At 38.4% G+C, this 23,610-nt stretch overlaps 1 protein-coding gene across 1 annotated transcript in view; it reads left to right on the top strand.

Annotated features, from left to right (window-relative positions):
- DCAF17 (DDB1 and CUL4 associated factor 17) overlaps nucleotides 1–23,610 on the top strand; it is a 43,797-nt gene that overhangs the window by 994 nt on the left and 19,193 nt on the right. The window contains 8 exon segments of the mRNA XM_084643723.1: nucleotides 2,637–2,740; nucleotides 5,684–5,774; nucleotides 13,826–13,962; nucleotides 15,150–15,228; nucleotides 15,619–15,708; nucleotides 17,815–17,922; nucleotides 18,533–18,638; nucleotides 23,142–23,284. Coding sequence (XP_084499849.1) covers nucleotides 2,637–2,740; nucleotides 5,684–5,774; nucleotides 13,826–13,962; nucleotides 15,150–15,228; nucleotides 15,619–15,708; nucleotides 17,815–17,922; nucleotides 18,533–18,638; nucleotides 23,142–23,284 — 858 coding nt within the window.

A 23,610-nucleotide genomic window follows, 5' to 3' on the forward strand; every position in this document is an offset into this window, starting at 1 on the left:
AGCAATACTATTAAATTTACCTCTGGAAAAATCTGGAAAAGATGCAACATCTTTATCATTCAAACCTGAAGAATATCGTATGGTGGAAAAAATGGCATTACCATTTGTAAATCAAACTTTTATTTTACATTATAACAGTGTTACCGTGTGACTCTTCTTAAACTCTTTCACTCAGATTTCTTAATCCGGGGGACTATTATTGTAGACAATTATATAATACTTAATATTAAAATTATGGTAGCAGTGTAAGGGACATCATCAACCTTAAATTTGACCTCAATACTCTAAGGGTTTGTCTACATGTGCAGCGGTGCAGGCTGCTCCACTATATGCTCCTGGGGGAATTCTGTGCCAAAAAATAAAAAATTCTGCACACAATATTTTAAAGTTCTGCATATTTTATTTGTCAAAATAACACAATATATATTCACACCAGTTTCAATTATTTTGGTAATTTATTTCAAAATACCTGTCAGCAAGTATGTCTGTAACAATACAAACAAAAATTCAGAATTTTTTTTTTTAACAATAGATTCCTCACTGGGCATATTAATACAGAACTTTGGGTAATTTATTTAAACTACAGTACAGAACTATATTTCCTCCACCCCTCAGAAGCAGTGCAAAGGTTTGGGTGTAGGCAGGGGTAATGAAGGTGCTGAGGGAGAGGGAAGGAGCCTGGGAGAGAACCTGGAGGGTTGTTGGGTGTGAGTGGGAGAAGTATGGAACAGGATTTTTTGTTAGGGAGTAAGGGAGGCTCCTTACTGGGTGTCCCCATGTGTCCCTGCAGCTCCTACTCCTACTTCCCCATGTGGCCCTGCAGCAGGGGAGCTAGAACGGGGGGGCCATGGCCCCCCCCACTTTTTACCAACCATAAAGGCGAGTGACAGGGAGGAGAGAAGCAAGCAGGTGGTGGAGTCTTGGGGGAACAGGCTGTGTGAGGGCAGGGTCTTGGGAAAAGGGGCAGTGAGGGTGGGACTTGGGAAGAAGGGGCAGTGTGGACTTGCAGGGGAGCATGGTTTGGGTGCCTGCGTGGCCTCCCCCTCCCACTTTTAGGGTGCTTCTGCTGCTCCTGACCTTCCATTCAGCCCCTGCTCAATGCTGTCACCCCATTAGCCCTTCTGAACACCAGTCTGTGACCCCCCCCCACTGTGTGCTCCATGCTGTCTGTGTTCCTCCCCCCCCGCCCCATATCCCATAACTCTTAACTGGGCTCTGCGGGCAGAGCACTGAGGAATGCAGCCAGCTGCTGGCTTTTACTGCTGGTCAGCCAGCTGCTGTCTGTTGTGGCGCACAGTGGCCCCTGGTGGGAAAAAGGCAGAACTGCAGAGCCTCTGGCATTATGTATTTTCTGCAGAGGGACATGAATTCTGCATATGTGCAGTCGCGCAGAATTTCCCCAGGAGTAACTAGCACTTTAGTGAAGACTCCACTACACCAACAGGAGAGCTTCTCCCGTCAGTATAGTTAATCCACCTCCACAAGAGACGATAGCTATGTCGGCGGGAGACGCTCTCCCATCAACACAGTGCTGACTATATCAGCAGTTAAGTTGGTATAATTCAGGAATTTTTCACACCCCTGAATGACATAGTTATACCAGTGTAAATTGATGGTGTAGATCTGGCCTAAGTGCAACAGAATTGTTTCCACAATTTAAAAAAATCAGTAGTTTTCTGTAAACAAATGAACATGCCTCTGAAGTGGAAACCAAACATTGCAGCACTGGGAAACTGAAATTGCAGCTGATTATAAACCAAAGTGAAACTGATTTAATTTTTTTTATTGGCCAAGCTGAGAGAAATGTAGAAATACCATATATAGGAATAATTAAATTAGTATTTAAAAATTACTTTAGTTTTAGCAATCTAAGGTGTTAGGCCCCATTCATGCAACCAGATGTGTGAAGGGAGATCCCTGCACCCACATAGGGCCCCACTGAAGCTAGTGGGGCTTTGTCTGACCATAGCCCACCTACATTCATCTCATAAAGGATTGGGGCTTTAATTAATACAGATAAAATTATTTGCAACCCCATATCGTGATATCACTAATGCACATGAGTAACTTTATGCATGTGAGTAGTTCAAGTGAACTCATTAACATCTTGCATTCTTTATGGAAGCAAGCGTGTAAATTCCCTCCTGTGCCTTCCTCCAAACACCAAGAGTAGGCTGGATCCCAAAACTCCATGAATTCAGTGGGACTACTAACATATATATTTATTTTCCATGGTGTCCATGAATTGGTAAAGCATCTCTTTTCATTTTTTTGTCCCTAGTTTTCTTATAAAGGCCCATTCATAAATTTTATTACATTTTCCTCCATCATACCCCCTCCAACTTTTCTAGACTTACTTTTCAAATACTTTTGAGTCAAAGCCCTGCTTGTCATATTTCAATGCCTACTGTATTCACAACTGGATGCATCTAGTGTACAATTGTAGAAAGAAGGAAAGAAAAATTAAAAATGGCTAGATAACTTCAGGAGACTTATTTATTTATTTAAGAAGTCCTTTATGTGTTCAACAAACTATGTTCAACTAACATCAGTTATTAAGCAGTAGGGGCAAGTGAAATATTTTCCAAAACCACAGCTTGTCATAAAAGCCTTCTTCTATTCATTGTCTATTTCAGGAAAGTACTAAATTCAAGAATGTTTGGACAACTCATTCCACATCTCCTATTGCTTATGAGCGCGGAAGAATTTATTTTGACAATTATCGGTGCTGTGTGAGCAGGTAATTATTTGATTGCTAAAAATTGCCATTATTTTTAATTTTAATACTCAGGCTCTGATCTTAGAAATTCCCCTGAGTAGTCCGACCAAGTTGAATGGGATCACTTGTATAAGCATAGATACCCATATGCCTAATTGTTCACAGGATTTGATCCTTATTTTATTATCTCTTAAGTGGTAGACAATAGCTGTAGCATTAAGTATTGCATTGCTTTTGGCAAGGTAAGGCCTGATCCTGTGAGTTGCTGCTTATGTTCAACTATCACTGGACTTTAATGGGAGTTGAGGATGTTCAGCACTGCACAGAATTCAAATTAAACAGACTGAACACTAGTTTTATTTCTTGTAGTTGTCACCGGGCCTCAGTGAGTCACAGCTGAGGATGCCAAATTCAGGACAAACTGCTGGGAAATAAGGCAGTCTCACCCTAAATTGGTGGTTATTCTATCATTAGATTATACCAAGCCAGTAACAAAAGTAAACTTCTGTCTCAGCACATTGATTAACAAGAAGTCAAGGGTACAGTCTCTGTAGGCATTACAGCCCTTGTCTCACCATGCAGACACTGGACTCTATGATGAGTGGTTACTAAAAAAACAATTTAATCAAACATAGGGTTCTTCTTACCCCCAAGAGATCAGGCACATAGGCAGATCAATGTGTAACTGAGATCTTACCCAATAATCACGCTGATGCCAATCCTTTAGTAACTATAAACTAAAGGTTTAATAATAAAAAAAGGAATAAGAGAGTTGTTAATGCTTAATAGATCAAATAACTGCAAAGTTCTTATATCAGGTTTGTAGCAAAGATGGTATAAACTGCTAGCTTGTAAAGTCTCTCAGGTGACTTCCCGAAGATTGGAATCCAGAGTCCAGAGAATCAGGGCAGGAAAGAGGCAAAGTGAAGATATTTCAGGAGTCTTTTATATTCTCTGCCATGTGTCTGTAAATTTACGGTCTCAAAACAAAGCTCACAGCCTAGTTTATGGAAAGTTACTGTCTCAAGATGGAGTTCAGGATCACGTAAGCATATCACATGTCCTTACATGACTTGATGATGCACAGGGGTAGTCACTGCCTATATTCTTGCTGAGGCATCCACAGGAAGAGCTATCTGGGCAGAATGGGTTTCTTCTACTGCCCATTGTTAGAGTGAAGTGTCCTGACTGGTTTCAGAGTAGCAGCCGTGTTAGTCTGTATCCGCAAAAAGAAAAGGAGTGCTTGTGGCACCTTAGAGACTAACAAATTTATTTGAGCATAAGCTTTCATGAGCTACAGCTCACTTCATCGGATGCATGCAGTGGAAAATACAGTGGGGAGATTTTATATACACAGAGAACATGAAACAATGGGTGTTACCATACACACTGTAACAAGAGTGATCAGGTAAGGTGAGCTATTACCAGCAGGAGAGGGAAGAAACAAAAAACCTTTTGCAGTGATAATCAAGGTGGGCCATTTCCAGCAGCTGACGAGACATAGCTAATCTGGCTCCAATGTAAATTCTATCCGGTGGGTGTTACCCAAGAGTACCACACATGTTTAAGATTAGGGCTGTCAAGTGATTAAAAAAATTAAATCACAATTAATCGCATGATTAATTTCGCTGTTAAACAATAATAGAATATCATTTAAATATTTTTGGATGTTTTCTACATTTTCAAATATATTGATTTCAATTACAACACAGAATACAAAGTGTACAGTGCTCACTTTACTTTTAATTACAAATATTTTCACTGTAAAAAACAAAAGAAATAGTATTTTCAATTAACCTAATATAAACACTGTAGTGCAATCTTTTATCATGAAAGTTGAACTTACAAATGTCAAATTATGTAAAAAAAACAAAACAAAAAATCCTGCATTCAAAAATAAAACTGTAAAACATTAGAGCCTGCAAGTCCACTCAATCCTACTTCAGCCAATCGTTCAGACAAACAAGTTTGGTTGCATTTGGAGGAGATAATGCTGCCTGCTTTTTATTTACAATGTCATCTGAAAGTGAGAACAGGCGTTTGCATGGCACTGTTGTAACCAGCATTGCAAGATATTTATGTGCCAGATGCACTTTAATGGGAATTGAAGATACTTATGATCTTGCAGGATCTGGCCTCTTTTTAGCATGTGATTTCCAGCACGTAAAATGCCTTGTGAATGGTGTCATTTAATAAGGCCAAAAGAAGAAGACCGAACCAGAGACAGCGTTCATTTCAGGAAACATATGTTGCTAAATTCTTAAAGAATTCTCAGCTTCTGGCACCCATGCCATGAAAGGCATGACACTCTGATACAGTGGAAGAGTTTCCTTCTGATAGTACTTAATGGGTCAAATTCTGCTGTCAGGTACACAGTGCAAGTCAATGAAGTTACTCTTAATTGTAACTCAGAAGAATTTGGCACAATAACTTGTTACAAACTAATAGCTCCCCCTCACCCCAAGTTCTAATCTATAGTGGCTATACTATCACCCTCATGACTCTAGAGTCTGAGCACCTTCTAGTAGAGCAATCAACAACATGAGTAACATCTGTCATGTGTGCTTCATTCTTTTTCTCCTCCTCTCCCCAGGGGGAGAATTGTGCATGCTGTGAAGTATTTTGTTTTAGTAGAGTTTTAGTGTGTGTGTGTATTTTCTGTTTAGTTCTTTTTTAAAGTATGTTACTAAAATAAGAACATTATTGGTACATCTCTTGTCTAAAATGTTTACCTAGATGAAAAGTGATCTTTTTAATGGCATCTTATACTGGGGGGTGGGGGTACCCAAATTCTGAGAGTAGCACAGAGAGACAGTTCCCAAAATAAGAATAGCCCAGCATGCTGGGAAGTTCAGAATGCTGCCTGCATGAGGAGGAGGTAATGATTTATAATAGTGCATAAACTGACCTGTAGACAGAGGTAGTTTATAAAGTAGACTGATTGTTTATAATCTTTTTTCTCAGCATTGCACGAGAGCCAAGAATACTTTATCAACTGCCAACATGTTCTAAATCAGAAAAAATAGAGGATGCATTATTATTGGAATGCCCGTTGGTAAGGTTACTTTTCACTGAAGAAATTTTGAAAACAAAATATTGCAACTGTTTTAGCTGTGGAAGAACAGTTCACTGATAATGTAGACAAAATTGAAACCAAACATTTCAAAAAATTGGGATGATGATTATTGCAAATTGTGGTCAATTTCTGTCTTCAGATGGCTGCATATCACTCCCATTGAAGTTGGTGGGAGTTTTGCTGTTACTTTGTGGAAGAAGCAAAGTATTCAGAGACCGTATTATCAATCCGCTCTTCTCTAACATTTTCAGTTAACTTAAATAACTTCAAAGCAGTATACATTAATATATTATGCTCTTCTTCGCTTGGAGCAATTATTTAATGGGTCAATTGCACTGTTTGTAACAACATTCTTGTGTTATAACAACTATCACAGTGCTTGTCAGGAATGATGATCTTCACACAGTAGATAAGTGAGAATTTTTGCAATGAAATGGGCTTAGACACTAGCGAATACTCTCTCTCCTTTGAGTTCAGTAATCATCTTTGAAAAAATTCCATGAAAATACTGGCTTCATTTAAAGTTTGCAAAACCTGAGCTTCAGTCCGAGCCAAACATCTACACACTATTTTTAGTTGCATAGCACGAGTCTGTAGATGGGGGCTCTGAGACTTGCTGCCATGGGTTTCTGCTTGCCATGTACACATATCCTTAATGACTACAGCTGGTCATAACTCTACTGGCATTTTAACCCACTATTTTCATTTGCGCACAACGTTTTCTAAAATTCATTTTTTGACTGAAATTGTCATACTTTCTCTTGGACCAAAGGTGACTTTTAGGGACAGACTGAGCAGTTTTCTCATATTAAGATTTATTTGCGTCTGGCTAACTCAAATAGGGGAAGTCTAAAATATGACATTTTTCATATGGCAAATTCTACTGGGAAATAGTTTGGTAAATTTTGAGAAAAATTAGTAAATATATTAAAATTTGCATTAATGAATGCAAACTACAACACTTTTATAGTTTTTCTTAGTTATGTTACTGCCCATGGTACAATAATATTGTGCGACTTTAGAGTGCCACATTTCTCCACCGTGCTGCTCCTAGATTTCTGCCTCCTATAAGGAGCTGAGTATCTTTAACTCCCACAGGAATTGAGGATAGTCCGCATCTTGCAGGATCAGGCCGTACAGAGAAATGTAGTTTAAATCCCATCGAGTCATGCAAAAACAATTGGATAACTCCATAGTGTCAGAGAAAGTACTTTCTTTTCTATTTAAATGCATAGTGCATTAATATTTAGGTTTAGGTTGCATATTTGAACACAAGTGTCATAAAAATGTGAAAGTTAAGGTTCCAGGAGTATTTTATATACTTTAATTTATGTAAATGTATAAAAAAATGCCTGCTTTCAAGAACTAATGGCCTTATTTTCAAAGATGTTGTGCCAGCATGGCTCCAACAGCAGCTCTTTAAGCCCTGGAAATCTTAAAAGAATTGTACAAAAAATGGAAACATGGATGAATTGCCAAAGAGGAGAACAAAAGAATAGCACAAGCGTGTAGGGACATAATCAGAAAAGGTCAGGCATAAAATGAGGCCTGGTCCACACTTAAAAATTAGATCAGTCTAGCTTTACATGGCTCAGGGCTGTGAAAAATGTTGAGCCCTGAGTACCACAGTTAGGTCAACCTAACTGCCAGTGTTGACGCAGCTAGGTCAGCAGAAGAAATCTTCCATCAGCCTAACCATTGCCTCTTGGTGAGGTGGATTAAATACATCAGCAGAAAAGCCCGTTGCTTCCGTATAGGAAGTGTTTATGCTACAGCACACAGCTGCCGTGTGTAGCTGTGCTGCCTTAGTGGCTGTAGTGTAGACATATCGTGAGTTACACCTAGTAAGGGATGTAAAAGGCAATAAAAAGTGGATCTATAGATACATCAGGAGAAAGAGAAAGACAATGGAAAGTATAGGTCCTGTACTTAGTGGAGAGGGAGAGCTAATAATGGACGACATCAAGAAGGCTGATGTGTTTAATGATTGTTTTGCTTCAGTCTTCACTAAACAGGTAAATTGTGATTAGATACATAACAAAATTAATATTAACAAGGGGGAAGGAACACAAGCCAAAATAGGAAAAGAGCAGGTTAAAGAATATTTAGATAAGTTAGATGTCTTTAAATCAGCAGGACCTGACAAAATTCACCCTAGGGTACTTAATGAACTAGTCGAAGCAATCTTGGAGCCATTAGTAATTATCTTTGAGAACTCATGGAGGATGAATAAAGTCCCAGAGGACTGGAGAAGGGCAAATATAGTACCTGTGTTTAAAATGGGGAACAAAGAGAACCCAGGGAATTATAAATTAGTCAGCTTACCTTCAATACATGTAAAGATACTGGAGCAATTTACAAAACAATCAATTTGTAAGCAACAATTTATACATTAAAATCCAACTACTTAAAGTAAAATGATTAAAATCAGATAAAGAATAGAAGCAAAATTCAGAGGAGGGTACCAAGATGAGGAGGGAAGGAAGTGGGTAGAGAAGAGGAGGAGGTAAGGGAGGATGCATTGAATAGGATCATTCAGATACCTCAAGAAAGCATACCATATCGCTGAGAATTTTTCTTGGGTATTTCTGTTACAGCATACAATGCTTTCCATGGTGGCCAAGCTTACAGAGTCTGTGCTCCAGTCTTCAGTTATTGGTCATTTTTTAAGATTTCTATTTTTGTAGTACTAGTCTTTGAGTAATTATTAGTGCCCCGCTGAGCTAAAGGTTTTCAGATTTATTCAGCTTGCACTTAACATCCATTAGGTTTAAGATTGCATGTTTAGATTATAACACAATTTTATTATGTTATATATGGATATAGGAGGATTCCCAGAACGTATAGGTTAAGTTAGCACCTGCTGAATGGCATTTGTTTCACTTAGCAGCACCTGTTTGAACAGTGCATCCTCCAGATTATTTTCTGCTGGATTAATTTTAAACAGAGATCCAAGGCTGGCTAAAATTTGTTTCTATTGGCTGGCAGAGAGAAATTGGCCTAGTTTCTCCTCCCATTTCTTTTTTGGGAATCCATGTTTCATTCAAATTTGCTGGCCAAACGTGCTTATAGTGTTGCTGTGCATCTTGGCAATCTGGGTAATATTTGAGAGATGAATGAAGTTCAGGTGGGTAGGGGTAACATAGGCTTTGGGGCCCAACAGATGGGAGATGGCATGTTTAAGTTGGAGATAATTGCTACTCCTTCTTAGTCTATAGATTGAACCTTTCTTTGAATATTATAACCCTAATCCAATCTGGCCAAATGATGGGGTTGTCTGCTATACAGAGTTTCAAGTTACCTCAGATAGAGTGTCCTTGGTATGTAGAAGAGGGTGATTTTTAAATTTAGTAGACCTAGTACGCCAAATATTTCTGTCTGCCACAATAGCTGGTAGTTGTTCTTTAGGGAATCAGTAGTAATCCAAGCGCAGCGCATTGGAAAGGGGTAAAGGAGCAACCAATTCTGCTTCCAGCTGGAACCAATCTGAATTTCTAAGGCATGAGGGAATGAACCACTGTGCTGGTGGCTAAGGATTATTGCTTGATGGTAAAGTTTAAAGTTGGGACATCTAAAACCTGTTTTGACAGGGAGCTGTAATCTTTGTAAGGAGATTCTCGGTTTGTTACCAGCAGCCTACAAAACAGATCTGAACATGTTGTCAATTTTGGTAAAATAAAAGGGAGAAATATGGGTAGGAAAGGAATTCAGAGTAAAAAGGATCCTCAGAATGGCATTCATTTTGATTGTTTATTTTTCCCCAGAAGGGAGAGAAGTAGTTTGCTAACTGCATGATTAATGAGGTGAGGGTAATCTTGACTGTGCTTTTAATTTCCTTAGGAAAGAGGATGCCAAAATATCGGAGGTTTGTCTTTTGCCATCTAAATATCCCTATATAGAGAAAGTCACTTCCATGTAAATCCAATGAGATCTTTATTGTTTCAAATGTATCCCAATTTATCTAGTAGCCAGAGAATTTACCAGTTATCTATAGTTTGTAGAATATTTAGAATAGATGGATCTGGATTTTTAATAAATAGGAGGATGTCATATAGAAAAATTTGTCTCCTGAGTCTCAAATTTGATCGGTTGAATATTTTGGAGTTCCCTAATTTGTATTGCAAGTGGTTCTAATGCTAGATTGAATAGGAGGGGGGAGAGAGAACATCCCTGTCTTGCTCTCTGAAACAGATCAAAGGGGCGGGGGAGTTACTGTGTTATTGGTTAGTTCCAGTCCCAATTCTCGGATCCTAACAGCTTTGTCCCTGAAATGAAGGATTTTCCCAAGCCAAATTTTCGAGGGTCACAAACAGATATTGCCAGTTCACTCTGTCAAAGGCTTTCTCTGCATTGAGTGAAACAATTCCATGGGAATTTCTAGAGTGTGAACTATACCTTTTTAAAATAAATTCCACCTGATCAGGGTTAACCATTTCACTCATTACTTTACAGTCTCTTAGCCAATATTTGTGAAAGTATTTTTACATCAGTATTTATTAATGAGATGGATCTATAGCTGTTACCATTTTGCGCATCCTTACCTGGTTTAAGTAATACAGTAATTAAGGCTCCTCTCATAGTAGGAGGTAGCATATCTTTCTTTAAGGCATCTTCAAAAAGTATAACAGCTTAGGGGCCAGAATTTTTTTGAAACTTTGATAGAATTCTATTGGTAAGCCATCAAGGGCAGGGGTCTTGGCCAGATTCATTTCCTCCATGGCCTTGATTAATTTCTCTAATTTCAAGGGAAAGGCCAGCCTGGTCTGCTGTTCTTATGAGATTGTGGGCAGTTTAGAGCTTTAATAAAATTATTTAGTTCTTCTGGGTCAGGTGGCAAATCATTATTGTAAAGAGCCTGGTAGAATTTCAAAAATTGATCTTTGATCTCTTTTTGATTAGTAATAATAACCTGCTCTTGTTCTGATTTGAGTGATAGTATTTGGGACCTTTGACTGCTTACTTTTAATCTGTATGTGAGAATTTTCCCCACTTTTACCCCTGACTCCCAGTGTGTTTTGTGAGTCTAAAAAGAGCAAATTGAGCTTGTGCTGAATTCAGTCTATTTACTTCTTACCAAAGATTGATTCATTTTTAAGATTTTCTTGTTAGGGCTAGTTTGCACATTCTATGTCCATAGCTTTAAGTTGTTTGGTTAATTCTAGGACCTGAGCCTGGCTAGCCCTCTTCCTATCTGCTGAGTAGGAAATAATCCTACCCCTAATAAAAGCTTTTAGTGTATCACATAGGGTGGATTGGGATATCTCTGGTGAGTCAATTGTTTAGGGAAAAAACTGAATTTCTTCTGTGACATGGTTCTGAAAATGTTTATGTTGCACAAGAGCGGATTTCAGTATCTATCTTTACAAGTCCAGTTTGTCTTGGGAGGGGTAGCATCCTGGTGCATGATAAGTGATCACAATAGACTTGATTTCATTATTGAGCTCTGAGTCTACCAGAGTCATAGAAATCAGGAAGAAATCTATTTGTGAATATGTGGACTACAAGGAGGAAAAAAAAGTAAAATTCTTCATCCAGGGGCTTTGCAACCACCATACATCTTTTAACCCCAATTCTTCCTTAAAATCTTTTATAATATTTCTAGTATGTGATTGTGTATGTTGGGGCTGGCCTGATTTGTCTAAAAAAAGGGTCCAATACTTCATTAAGATCTCCTGTTATGATGATTGATTCTAATGGCATATTAATTAATTTTTTTGGGGGGGAAATGTTTTTAAAAAGTGGAGCATCTTTATTAAGAACATGAGAATTGGCATACTGGTTCAGACCAAAGGTCCATCTAGCCCAGTATCCTGTCTTCCAACAGTGGCCAATGCCAGGTGCCTCAGAGGGAATGAACAGAACAGGTAATCATCAAGTGATCCATCCCATCACCCATTCCCAGCTTCTGGCAAATGGAGGCTAAAGACACCATCCCTGCCCATCCTGGCTAATAGCCATTGATGGACTTATACTCCATGAATGTATCTAGTTCTTTTTTGAACCCTGTTATAGTTAGTGGGGTCCACATTCATCAATTAGGGTATATATAGAATCAGAAGTCATAGCCTTCACCAACAAAAATTACCTTCCTGATCTTTATTTACATCTAGAATTTATAAAGTGAGTCTTTTATGAAACAATATTGCTACATGTTTGGCTGCAGAGAAGAACTTAAGTATCCCTCCCCCCATCCTAAATGTCTCTGCCGCCAAGTAATTAAATGGGTTTCTTGTAGGAAGATAATATCTGCTTTCAGTGTTATAAGGTAAGTGACAATAATTTTTCTTTTTATATGATGATTGACCCCTTTGATGTTCCAGGAAACACAGTTTACAATATTAGCAATAAGGCATGCTTAGATCAAATCTCTCTTTATCGGGTGGCTGAATAGTGTCATTGCTTGGGCTGCATATCTGGATTCCTCCTCACCACCCTGGGACATGAAGAGTGGCCACATCACTCATTCTTCCCACCACTCAAAACACCCAACTGGGGTATAACTGGATTCCCTTTAATTTTATAAAGGAGAAATAGTCTCATATCAAGGGAGGGCGTGGTTTCTGCACTATTCCCAACAGCAAAAAAAGGGTGAAGAAGGCTAGTTTCTAAACTTAAGAACAAGTCTATAGCGGAAATATAAGAAAGTTACACAAATTATTTAAACAACCTTATTCCAACATAACTGGATCGTTTGTAGATAAGAGTTCATTAGCAGAGCAGTTCTGCCTAAACTTTGCCCCTGGAGCCTTGTCCACGCTGGATTATAGTGTAAACTCCATAGTCACATTACCAATGTAAATCAGCATAACATTTATTTCAACTCTAACAAAAATAAAAAGTAAAGAAAAAAACTGAACTAATATTACTGAAAAAAACAGACAACTACACTGCATACAACAGTGTCATAATAACATCTTCTCAGTAATTTGGTGAATCATAAACAGCAATAATAGTAATTATTCTTGGATAGGATTTTAGGAGATCAGATTTCTTTACAGTTGGGGAATTGAAACAGTATCATTCAATTGAAATCTTCATTACACTATTTAGATCGGATATCTCTTATAAGTGTACATTTAGGGCAAATGGATTGAACATTTCCAGATTTACTATAAACCCAAAATCTAGGAAATTAGATGGGGCTGAAACAAAATTAAGGAAGGGGAAAGGGGAGGAAGATTGAAAAAAATAAAAAAGGTGGGGAGGGGGTGGAAAAGATATCAGGAGTGAGAGTGCCTCAGACAGAAAATAAAACCATGCTTCTCTGTGGAACCTTACCGATCCACGGCTGTGGAAGTGGCAGAAGGTAGTTATAAAACTATGCATCCACCATTCCCCTAGTGGCTCCCAGCAGTCCTATCACCTACTTTAAAACTGTTGCAGTCTTGTGTCTGTATGTTTCATTTTTATTGCAGGACATTTTAATTGTATCTGTGTTTTAGTCTGGGTTTGTAAACGCCACCCATCACTAAGACGCTGATTTTGAGTTTGGCCTCTACTTACATCTTTTTTGTACTTGCAGTTTTGTAAGCACAATTGGCATGACATCCAACTGCTTAACATCAAGCAGTTAGACTTCTAAGCCCTTGCCTGTATGGGGGAAATTGACCAGCATAGCTGTTCTGGAATAACTAGATATTCTGATATAATTTATTTATTCTGTAATAATTCTTTGTGTGGATGCTCTATTCCAGAATAAAAGTGACTTTATTCTGGAATAATTACTCCACTCACAAAGTGAGTCCATATAGGGAGCTATTCTGGTTTAGCTTATTCTGCAATAACATTGCCTGTCAATTTCTCCATGTAGAGTCAGCCTAAGTGATATCAATTGCACCTAGGAACAATTGTGCCCACAGTTATTTGTGCCTGCAAACTGTGAGTGTGAAAAGGGAGGATGGTGTTCAAAAATCTGGCCCCTAATCTCCATCTAGGCCAGATAGTTTGCTTTAAAAACTATAGAAAGTAGGCAATAAGGCTTTCCTCATGTACACATTCAAACCTTTTACTGATAACTTCTTTTTATGTAGGGGGAAACGCTTCCCAGTCCATCAGACTATAAATCTTCTCTTGCAGTTTTGACTGCTCATAACTGGCTCCTTCGTCTCTCTGCTAATACTGGAGAAATACTGGAAAAAATATACCTCCCACCCTACTGCAAATTCAGGTATTAATTATTGGCTGGGCTTTCTACAAGTAATGTTTTAATTAGTTGGGATTTATAGCAGTACTATAGGGGAAAATCACTTAATTTGTAATATATTAAAGCTATTTTGTTCCTATGCATTCACAAAGCTTTGTTTAACACTGTATTACTTTGGAAGGGCAGAATCCATATTGTTTAACCAGAGGTCTGTAAAATACATTTTTATGGATGGAATTTCTCTCAAATTCACGGCAGGAAAAGGAAGAAGCCCAAAACTTATCAGCAAATAACACCATTCTTTTCATACTCTGTGGAGGTGCAAGTTGTTGAATAGCATGGAGGTGAACTATCCTCCAGATCAGAATAAAGGCATGTTGTTGGTGCAATGAATGGCAGCCTGCAGTGCTGATCCCATGCTGTACCTGCTCTATGGATGACTTCAAGGCTCTCAATCTCGTATCTTTCATGAGCATAGTTACTACACAGAATTTTCTTTTAGAAAAGTTTTAAACTTCAGCACTGTAAATGTTAAGGACTTCAGTTTACACCTACATTTCCAGTTAACTCATCTGGAAAAGAAAGTAAACCGCAGAATCAGAATATTATCGCTGGCTTTTCTCTGCCAATTTTACAACTTTTAATATTGCAATAACAACATACAAGAATGTACCTTTTAAGATGTGCAAAGCAAACATCATAAAACAAGGAAAATATTATCAATTCAGAAATAGGCAATTTTTAACTTATGAATGTTCTTTTGCACAAAGTATCCATTTTGCCATTTAAGAGGTGGGAAATTACTGCTACTGGAGAAGTGCAAGTTTTTCTTTCAATTCCCAGAGGAAATGACCCTTTTTATGGTGCAGAATCAAAAAATTGGTTTATGAAGGGAAAGGGGAAAAGTGCATTAGCCAGTTTTAATATATTAAGAGCTTGCAATAGTGCTTGTCTCATTATCCCAGATAAAGTGAGCCAGATCTTGGCCCCCAACTCCATCATTGTTGTGCTACTCCAGGTGCCCAAACACTCTTTACCCCAGATCATTTAACAGGCAGAGCTTGGCCAGACACTGGGATCTGCTCCAGCATCCACATGAGCTGACTTGTGTTATAACCTGTATTACAAAAAGTTTGTGAGAAATGGTGCATTTGCCTTAAGAAAGTCTAAAACAATTACTACTTTAAAAAATGCATTCTTATCACCAATAGGTATCTGAGCTGGGACACTCCTCAAGAGATTATGGTTCTCAAATCAGCTCAGCATAAACTTCCAGCAGCAACACAGCAGGTAGGTTTACTCAAGCATTCTGTTAGGTGAGGTATATATAGCCAAATATTTACAGGACCGGTCCGGAGGTTCAGAGAGAACTCTTTGTGAGCTGCCCCTGTGTCATTAACTATTGCAGGTATGGAAACACTCTCCTCTTTTATGTTACTAGAAGAAAAAACATGACTGGCTTTGTGATTAGAGGACAGAACCCGGTCAAGAGCCCCTCCCTTCCTCATATGGCTTTGGGTTCTCTAAGCCTCAGTCTCCCCTTGTGAAAAAAAGGTGATAATCCTCCCCTAAAAGGTCTTAACAATATTTATCATGGTTTCATACTGTTAGATTAATGTCCTAGCATGTAATATTGCCTGAAATACAATAACTAAGTTCAGAGTTACTGTTCTTTCCCAGGCAGGCATCCAACAGTCTGTGCTATTCTTTCTTGCTGTATTCAGAGTGCTACCTCTGAAATTTATTGGAATGCTGGAGATAAACAAAAAAGTGAGTTACTTTCTGTATTAACTATGCTCCAAGGTGTAGTAATTTAAAAAAGCATTGTGTTGCCTCATTGCACGTCCCAGTAATGCAGGACTAATTCATATAATGCAGTGGCTCATTTCCCTAGTGAATGTATCAGTATCCCACTTCCCTTGGATAGAAATGACCACAGAGTAATTCTTCACACAAGTGACCTGCTGGCAAAATATCAAGTGCACCAGGTCTGTTATGTAGGTGCTAGGAAAAGTTGTTTGAAACTAGTTCCTCCTTAGAGGAAGAAGAGAGTTGGGAATTGGTGGATGTTTGTGGGCATTGGGGTTTTAAAGGAAGCTAGCTGTGAAAATATCCCTATCCACCATTAAGGGTGTAAAATGTAAATACTACATACATTGAGAGATTTGTAACTTGCGTTTACATTAAGCTGGAAAGATACTAGAAAAATAATAAAAATGTGAGTCTTGCTGTTCCAGTCAAGAGGAAACATGTCCTATCTGAAATTTGTCTGTAATAGCATGTTCATTAGGAAGCTATTGATGAGAGAAGCAGCAGTGAAATTTTACTATCAACAAGCACCTCTGTCCATACATAGTTTGAGTGGCAAGATAAAGTTTACGAAATGGGTGATGAGCAAGTGGTCAAAAAAAAAATGGCAACACTGAATGCACTAAGTGGGGTTATTTTATAGCAAAACTATAAAGTACTCTTGACAGCCCATGTAAATTAATGTCTGACACAAACTAGAAATCTAACATCTTATATGCTAGTATGTTTTTATTTAAAGTTTACCACAAAGCATAGAATTTGACATAATTGAAAACCAACCTGTGTAGGGAATTTAATACAGAGATTTCAACTGTGAGGGTCAAATTTGAGATTAAACTGGGAACATGGGCTGCCAAGGACTTGGTAGCTTGGGCACCCCAGCATGCCCACAAGCAAGCTGGCAGGAAACCAGGCAGGTTTAATCAGAACTTCACAGAAATCAAGCTGTCTCCACGGAACATTTTGATTTAGATGAATTGGCAAATTCCAATGAAGAAACATTCCACCAGAAATTTTCAACCAGCTGTACAAATAGTGACTAGTTCTGTGGAAAGAGCATCAAACGAGGCACGTGGATTCAGACCTAAACCCCACTGATTTGGCCCCCTCTGGCCTGTGAAGCAGGCAATACATATATTTCTAAGACAGCCAGAATCTGACGGCATGCATTTGGGATGTGGTTCCTGAGATGTATTGTGGATCAAAGTGGTTTTTTGTCCTACAGATAGGCCAAGGAACATCTGATTTGTTGCTTGTTTTTGGCTTTTCCCCTTCCCCATTTTAACCACATTTCCATAAAATATATCTATTAGCAGAGTGAAAACTTTACTCTTTATAAATGCTTTATAAATGTAGGAAGAAATGCAGCTTGGAAGCATGTGTGTGGCCCATTAAATATTAAGAATAAAGTTCATCTGTTTACATCCAACAAAAGTTTGTTTGTTTGGATTTTTTGTTGTTTTCCTTAGTGGAGATGCATGAGGCACTCTGGAGAAAATGAATACTGCAGTGTCATTAAGAGCTATAAGCACCTCTCCATGGACCTATCTGACTTGGGTTCAGGTTCAGAGCTTAAACATCCAATATTGTATCCTGACTGATGCATTAGTAACATAGTTAACTTTTCAGCTATGTGCTGTCCTGGATCCCTGAGCAGAATGACCACTTGCCATATAGCAGCGAACCAGGAATCAGGATTAAAAGATTGTATTTCCAACTCTGCTACTGACTTATCATGTACCCTTAACCTACTTCATCACTGTGTGCATTTGTAAAAACAGGGTAACAAGTTACCTGTTGTTGGGGCATATTGAGAATGAATGTCGGTAAAGATTCTCTGACTTCAGATGGTATGGAAGTGCAAAGTATTATTATTGAAGTGCAAAAGAATATCTAATTTGCAAAACCATCTAAAATAAAACATCTGTCAGCAATTTTAGAGAAGAGTAACAGGAAATGAGACTGTAAAACAAAGCAAGTCAATTTCTATTCAAGCAGCCTTAGTGTTTTACATTTTCTTTTTAATGATCTCTTTCCTGATGGAATATTTTCTTTTCCTTGAGCCAGATATTTGGGAACAATGTGACAGATGTTGCGGTTTCTCATGGAATGCTGATTGTGATGTATAGCGTGGGTCTGGTCAGGCTCTATAGTTTCCAGTCTATCTCTGAGCAGGTAATGGAGCATGGAATTTGACACACAACCTACTATACTTTGAGGAAATTGATTGTTATTAATTTAGCACTGTATATGAATATGACACTTTATCATAGGAGAAATGCACCAAACAAAGGTTAGAAGCCATGCTGTAAGAAAATTACAGTCTAAGGTATGAATGGGCACACTACCTTACTAAACAATTCTAATAGCATTATTCTCAAATTGTGAAATGTACGTAGAGTGGGCACTGACATAAATAGAGATCTTACTCAGACACCACATAGAGACAACTTACCAAAACGAGTATCTACAGACTGTTACATGTCATGTCTGTTGTAACAGGAAGAAGTATTGAGGTTGGAAACCAATGGTCAAGGAAGACTCCTTGATATAAAATGGAATCAGAGAGAGTCTAGGAATAATATTCCCAGATTTAAATTTTGAAAAAATCAGTTGTAGAGCTGAAAGTGAATTTAAATTCTTTCAGCCAAAAAAAAAAAAAAAAAAAATCTACTAGTACTTAGAAAACAAGATTTTAGGTTTAAATGAACCATTTGAGTAATGCAGTAAAACTGAACAGAAAATGTGTACATCAATAAAACCAATTTGTTTTGCTTTATTTTAGTTCACAGAGCAGCAATTTGATTTGGGATGCAAATACAACTGGAATGGTAAAGTTGGAATTGTAGGAAAGTATCCATTTGGCCTTCCTTGTAACATTAAAATAACAGGTATTTTATCTTTGCGTTATCAAGACTGATGGCTGTTATGTTTTATCTGTGGATCTTTCACTGCTGGCAAGAACATTTAAAACTGCTGTGTGTCGTGTTGTAGTGTACCTCTACTTTTAGTTGGGTATTCATATTATAATTCAGAAAGTTTTCTATTTTACTTCCAAACTCAAGAATTTACTAAATAGGACTTCTACAGAAAGTTAGAACAGGAACAAAACTGCTTCAGAAACTCTAAAAACTGTGCATAAACAGGAATCCCTTCACCTACCAGTGTAAAGCAGCCACTTCTGGGATGGAACGCGATAGCTGTTAAACTGCACACAGAAAAGCTACACAATGGTTTGGGCCCTACCAAATTCATGGTCCATTTTGGTCAATTTCATGGTCATTGGATTTTTTAAATAATAAATTTAATGATTTCAGCTATTTAAATCTGAACTTTCACAGTATTGTAATTGTAGGGGTCCTGACGCAAAAAGGAGTTGTCAGGGGGGTTGCAAGGTTATTGTAGGGGGGATTGCGGTACTGTTACCCTTACTTCTGCACTGCTGCTGGGGGCAGCTGGAGAGCAGTGGCTGCTGGCCAGGATCCCAGCTCTGAAGGCAGACACACCGCCAGCAGCAGCACGGAAGTAAGGATGGCATGGTACAGTATTGCCACCCTTATTTCTGCACTGCTGCTGGCAGGGTACTGCCTTCAGAGCTGGACACCTGGCCAACAGCTGCTGCTGTCTGGCCTCCCAGCTCTGAAGGCAGCGCAGAAGTAAGGGTGGCAATACCTCAATCCCCCTAAAATAACCTTACAACCCCCCTACAACTCCCTTTTGGGTCAGGACACCCAATTTGAGAAATACTGGTCTCCCTTGTGAAATCTGTGTAGTATAGGGTAAAAGCACACAAAAGACCAGTTTTCACGGTCCGTGATGTGTTTTTCCTGGCTGTGAATTTGGTAGGGCCTAACAATGGTATAACATAGGAAGTGAGAAACAGATTACTGTATCTAATCTAAACTGCAGGGAGAACTCAAGGGGACAGAATGTAATTTATCCAAATTGCAGTTTGACCATTCTAGCTGTCCACAGTGTGTCAGTCACATTGAGCTTAATTCTAAGTGAAAAACTAAGCTATTTTAGAAAATAACTCTTATGTCCAGCTTACAAACATGGTATTCTGTTGTATTACATTTTGTGTGTGTACAGTTCTCAGATATAAAAGGCTTCTTTACACCAGTGCATCTGAAATCAGAATCTTAAGGTGGGTCCCAAGCCCAGGCCTTCCATCTCAGCACATTAATTGTTTTTTCTCTAATTAAAAAAAATCTAGACGTTTTCCTCCCCACCCCTGCAAAAGTAGGAGCCTCCTACATTAATATTTGGCACAAAAGTGCTAAGCAGTTGCTAGCTCCCACTGCTGCCAAATATGCACTTAGAATACCAATTTTAGGCTCCCTTTTAAAAAAAATCTTGGGCTTTTTGTACTCAATATTTTAACAAATGATTTTCCATATAAAAAGTCCACTGAATGCATCTGATGAAGTGAGCTGTAGCTCACGAAAGCTTATGCTCAAATAAATTTGTTAGTCTTTAAGGTGCCACAAGTACTCCTTTTCTTTTTTCATATAAAAAGTACATTTACATTAATTTTTATTGAACAATTTCACATAGTAATAGCAGACAGAACAATCCAGATACTTCAGCCTAATGCAAGTAATTCACAAAGATACAATATAGAGCTAGATAATAATCTAAAGCTTTAATTATGTAACATCATATGAAAACAAGAAATGAGACCATACAATGATCATTGGCTTAAGTTCTGCAAAGGAGAGGGAGTTTAGGAACTCTCTCTTCAGTTTCCTCTCTGATGTAGTATACTAAACCATAACTTAATGTTGGATGCCCTGTTGAGAATAGGCCTGTGAGAGTTTTGAAAGGCAGCTTATATTAGATACATTGCCACGGCTTATGGATCATTAGAGTTTTGGATCATGAGTTTTAGAGACAAAGTAAAAGAAAAAGAAACCTTTTTGATCTTGAACTTTATTCAAGAACAGTTTGTGGTTAGGACATTTTCAGCTTCTGATGAACATTGACTATAGCTGCTGTTTGGAGATAGTTACCATCCTGTGGTTTTTGAGTTTTCTTTTATGAGTGAGATGGCTGACTTAAACTGTACAGTGATATTTAGTGCTTCCATGAAGAAGCAGCTGATCTTTTTGAAGACTACAGAGTCTAAACTTGTACTTGTTGAAACTTAACTGTTTGGGATGCTATGTGAAGCCTTGAAAGCTATGGGGACTTGAAATCTTGTATTTTTCCACAGAAAAACCACATCCTGGGCAGAAGCAACACACACTTCCTAGCATTGCTCTGCAAGGGTAGCCCTGACCTGGAGAGACCATCTCTACAGATGACAGGGTAGAGTAGTCTCCATGTGTATTCAGTTCTTGGCCTCTCTTCCAAGACTAACAAAAACATAGGTGATATGGACACCTATCCAAGAGGAACTGCACAGAGATCAATAATTTAGTGCACATAGGTCACCAAACAGCTGTTGGCTGGTAATGATTTTCACGTATTACTGACCCTGGCCAAATCTGAAAGAGGAAAAGGCACCTATCTAAAAGGTCCAGAACTTTAAAATGCTATTTCCTGTTTACTCCCCCCCCAAAACAAACATTTATTATGAGAGTATTTGGTAGTTTCATAAAAATGGAGAGGAAAATCTCATTCATTATTTTTCCACATTTAGAACAAATATACTAGTACCGCCAGGAGCAAATCAGGCTTTGCATTTAGAGGATACTGGAATATTTTGTGGAAATGAACTAAAGAGGCTCAAATAGTGATTGAAAATAGATATTTCTAGAAGGTATTCTAATAGACAGTGGACTGCTGGGTAATGGGAGAAAGCAACACATAAGAAAGAAAGGAGAGGTGGGAGATAGTGACAGCGGTTGCTGTGATTTTGGCGTCTGATCTTTAAAACTGTTGGCAAAAGACAACATAAGTGTAAAAAGAGAAACTTGAGAAGCCTATACTTTCTACAGCTGTTGTGGCATAAAAATGGGCTCAGAGTTAGTAATTTAGTCCATCCCCCTGAACTTTTTCAGGGTTCTTAGTAGTAAATGCTTTTATAAAGAAAATAATCAGCCTGTCAGGGAATGAGGTTTTCCTCTAATTTTTTAACCAATTCTGTTTGCTATCAACCCTCCGCCAGTGCATCTAATATACCACATATTGCACTTTTCCCTCAGAGACATCATTTTTTATTAACCCTACCTTACTAAATCTTGCTTAGAATCTCCCTTTTTTACTAAATATTAGATCAGAGGTAGTCGTCTTCACTTCCTGTCCTAACCTACAGGCTGCAGCTAAACAGCTGCCACTTTCCACCTCAGATGTGGCTTCATTTCCATGATAGATAAAGCGACTCCTCTCAGAATAGCTGGCTGAGCACTTTGGGATCTTGAGATGCATGGGGATCGGGAGCACTAGCTAAATATAAGTTCAGGTATTGGATGCAGTCAGACTACTTCAGGCTGTAATTTTGTCCAGTCTCATAAGTTAAGCAGCATAAAACCAGGTCAGAATTTGGCTGAGACATCTACGGAAAGCTCAAGGTGCTGAAAGAAGTACTGTGGCTGATTCAGTTGGTGGCATTTTTTCCCTAAAGCAGCATGTAACCAATGCCCCAGCACAGCACAAGAGGGCACTTTACTGCTTTAAATTCAGTCTTTCGAAGGAGGCATCGAACTGAAGTCATAACCAGTTCTTGTCATTAAAAGTACCACAGTATACTTTACAAAAGCAGAGATGTGGGCCTTCTTGCTCTGGCCAAACTCCAGCTTGGGTAATTACATTCCACCTATTTCAATTCCCCTTGTAATTTCAAATAGTCTTTACTTCCTGTGAGATTGTTTTGTAGTATTGCAATGTGCTGTTAAACAGGGCTGTTTTTCAGCCTAAAAGTTGGGTCCATGTTAGTGGCTGTAGAAATTATTTGTAGAATGCTAGTTAGTAAAGGTTTGTAAAGTTTTCTGGTATCCATTTAGATTAAAGTTGCTATGTAAATTCCTTCTCCCATTGTTGCACGGAGGATTTATATGAGTAGCTTATTAATACTGAATGTAACTTGCTCCACATGAGCTGAAGGGACAAATAGATTCCTTTTGCCATTTACTGCACTGAGTCCTAAGATTTTCTATTTGTAAAATTTATAAATGCAGCTGCAGATCCATTGATTGTGATTCCCCCATTGTTTTCTTGAGCGATATGTGGAGGGGAAATATTAAAGTTCAGACATTTTCTTGCACATAATGCCACTTTGCTAGGTAGAAGTTAGTTGCCCATCTGTATTGTATTTCTGTGTGCACAATGACATTAAACACTGTAATGAGTTTTTAGAAGTTCTCAAGAATGAATAATTTAATTAGAATTCTATGGACCAATGGAATTATGAGGCTGTTAATAATGATCTTAACATTACACAATGTTTACAGATACCCCACCTTTGCTATTTGAAGTGTCTTCTCTGGAGAACTCATTTCAGATTGGAGGATACCCTTGGCATTACATCATCACACCTAACAGGAAAAAGCATAAAGGAGTCTTCCATATTTGTGCTCTGAAAGACAATGCTTTGGTAAATATTCACATAGCAGCCTCACTCACCCTACCATCTGAGTAACACTTGGAGCAATAAAGATTTTAATTCTCTCCTACAATGCCCTTTTAATGTATTGATTGCCCCCTCGCCAGAGAGTGCCATACTTAATGGGCTGCATCTATAGCCCAGCAGTGCTGCTTCTGATATTGCCAAAAGAATCAACACAAAGCAATGGAAATATTTTCTTCCCAGCAGTGTTGCTTCTGGTGCCTCCTACCTTCCCCTGCACACATAGCATTACTTCCTTTGTGTTCCCAACTCAACAGTGATGGGTTGAGCTGAGTCTTGCCGATACCCTGCAT

The sequence above is a fragment of the Lepidochelys olivacea genome, assembly GCF_965140295.1.
Source record: "Lepidochelys olivacea isolate rLepOli2 genome assembly, chromosome: 11".
NCBI lineage: Eukaryota > Metazoa > Chordata > Testudines > Cheloniidae > Lepidochelys > Lepidochelys olivacea.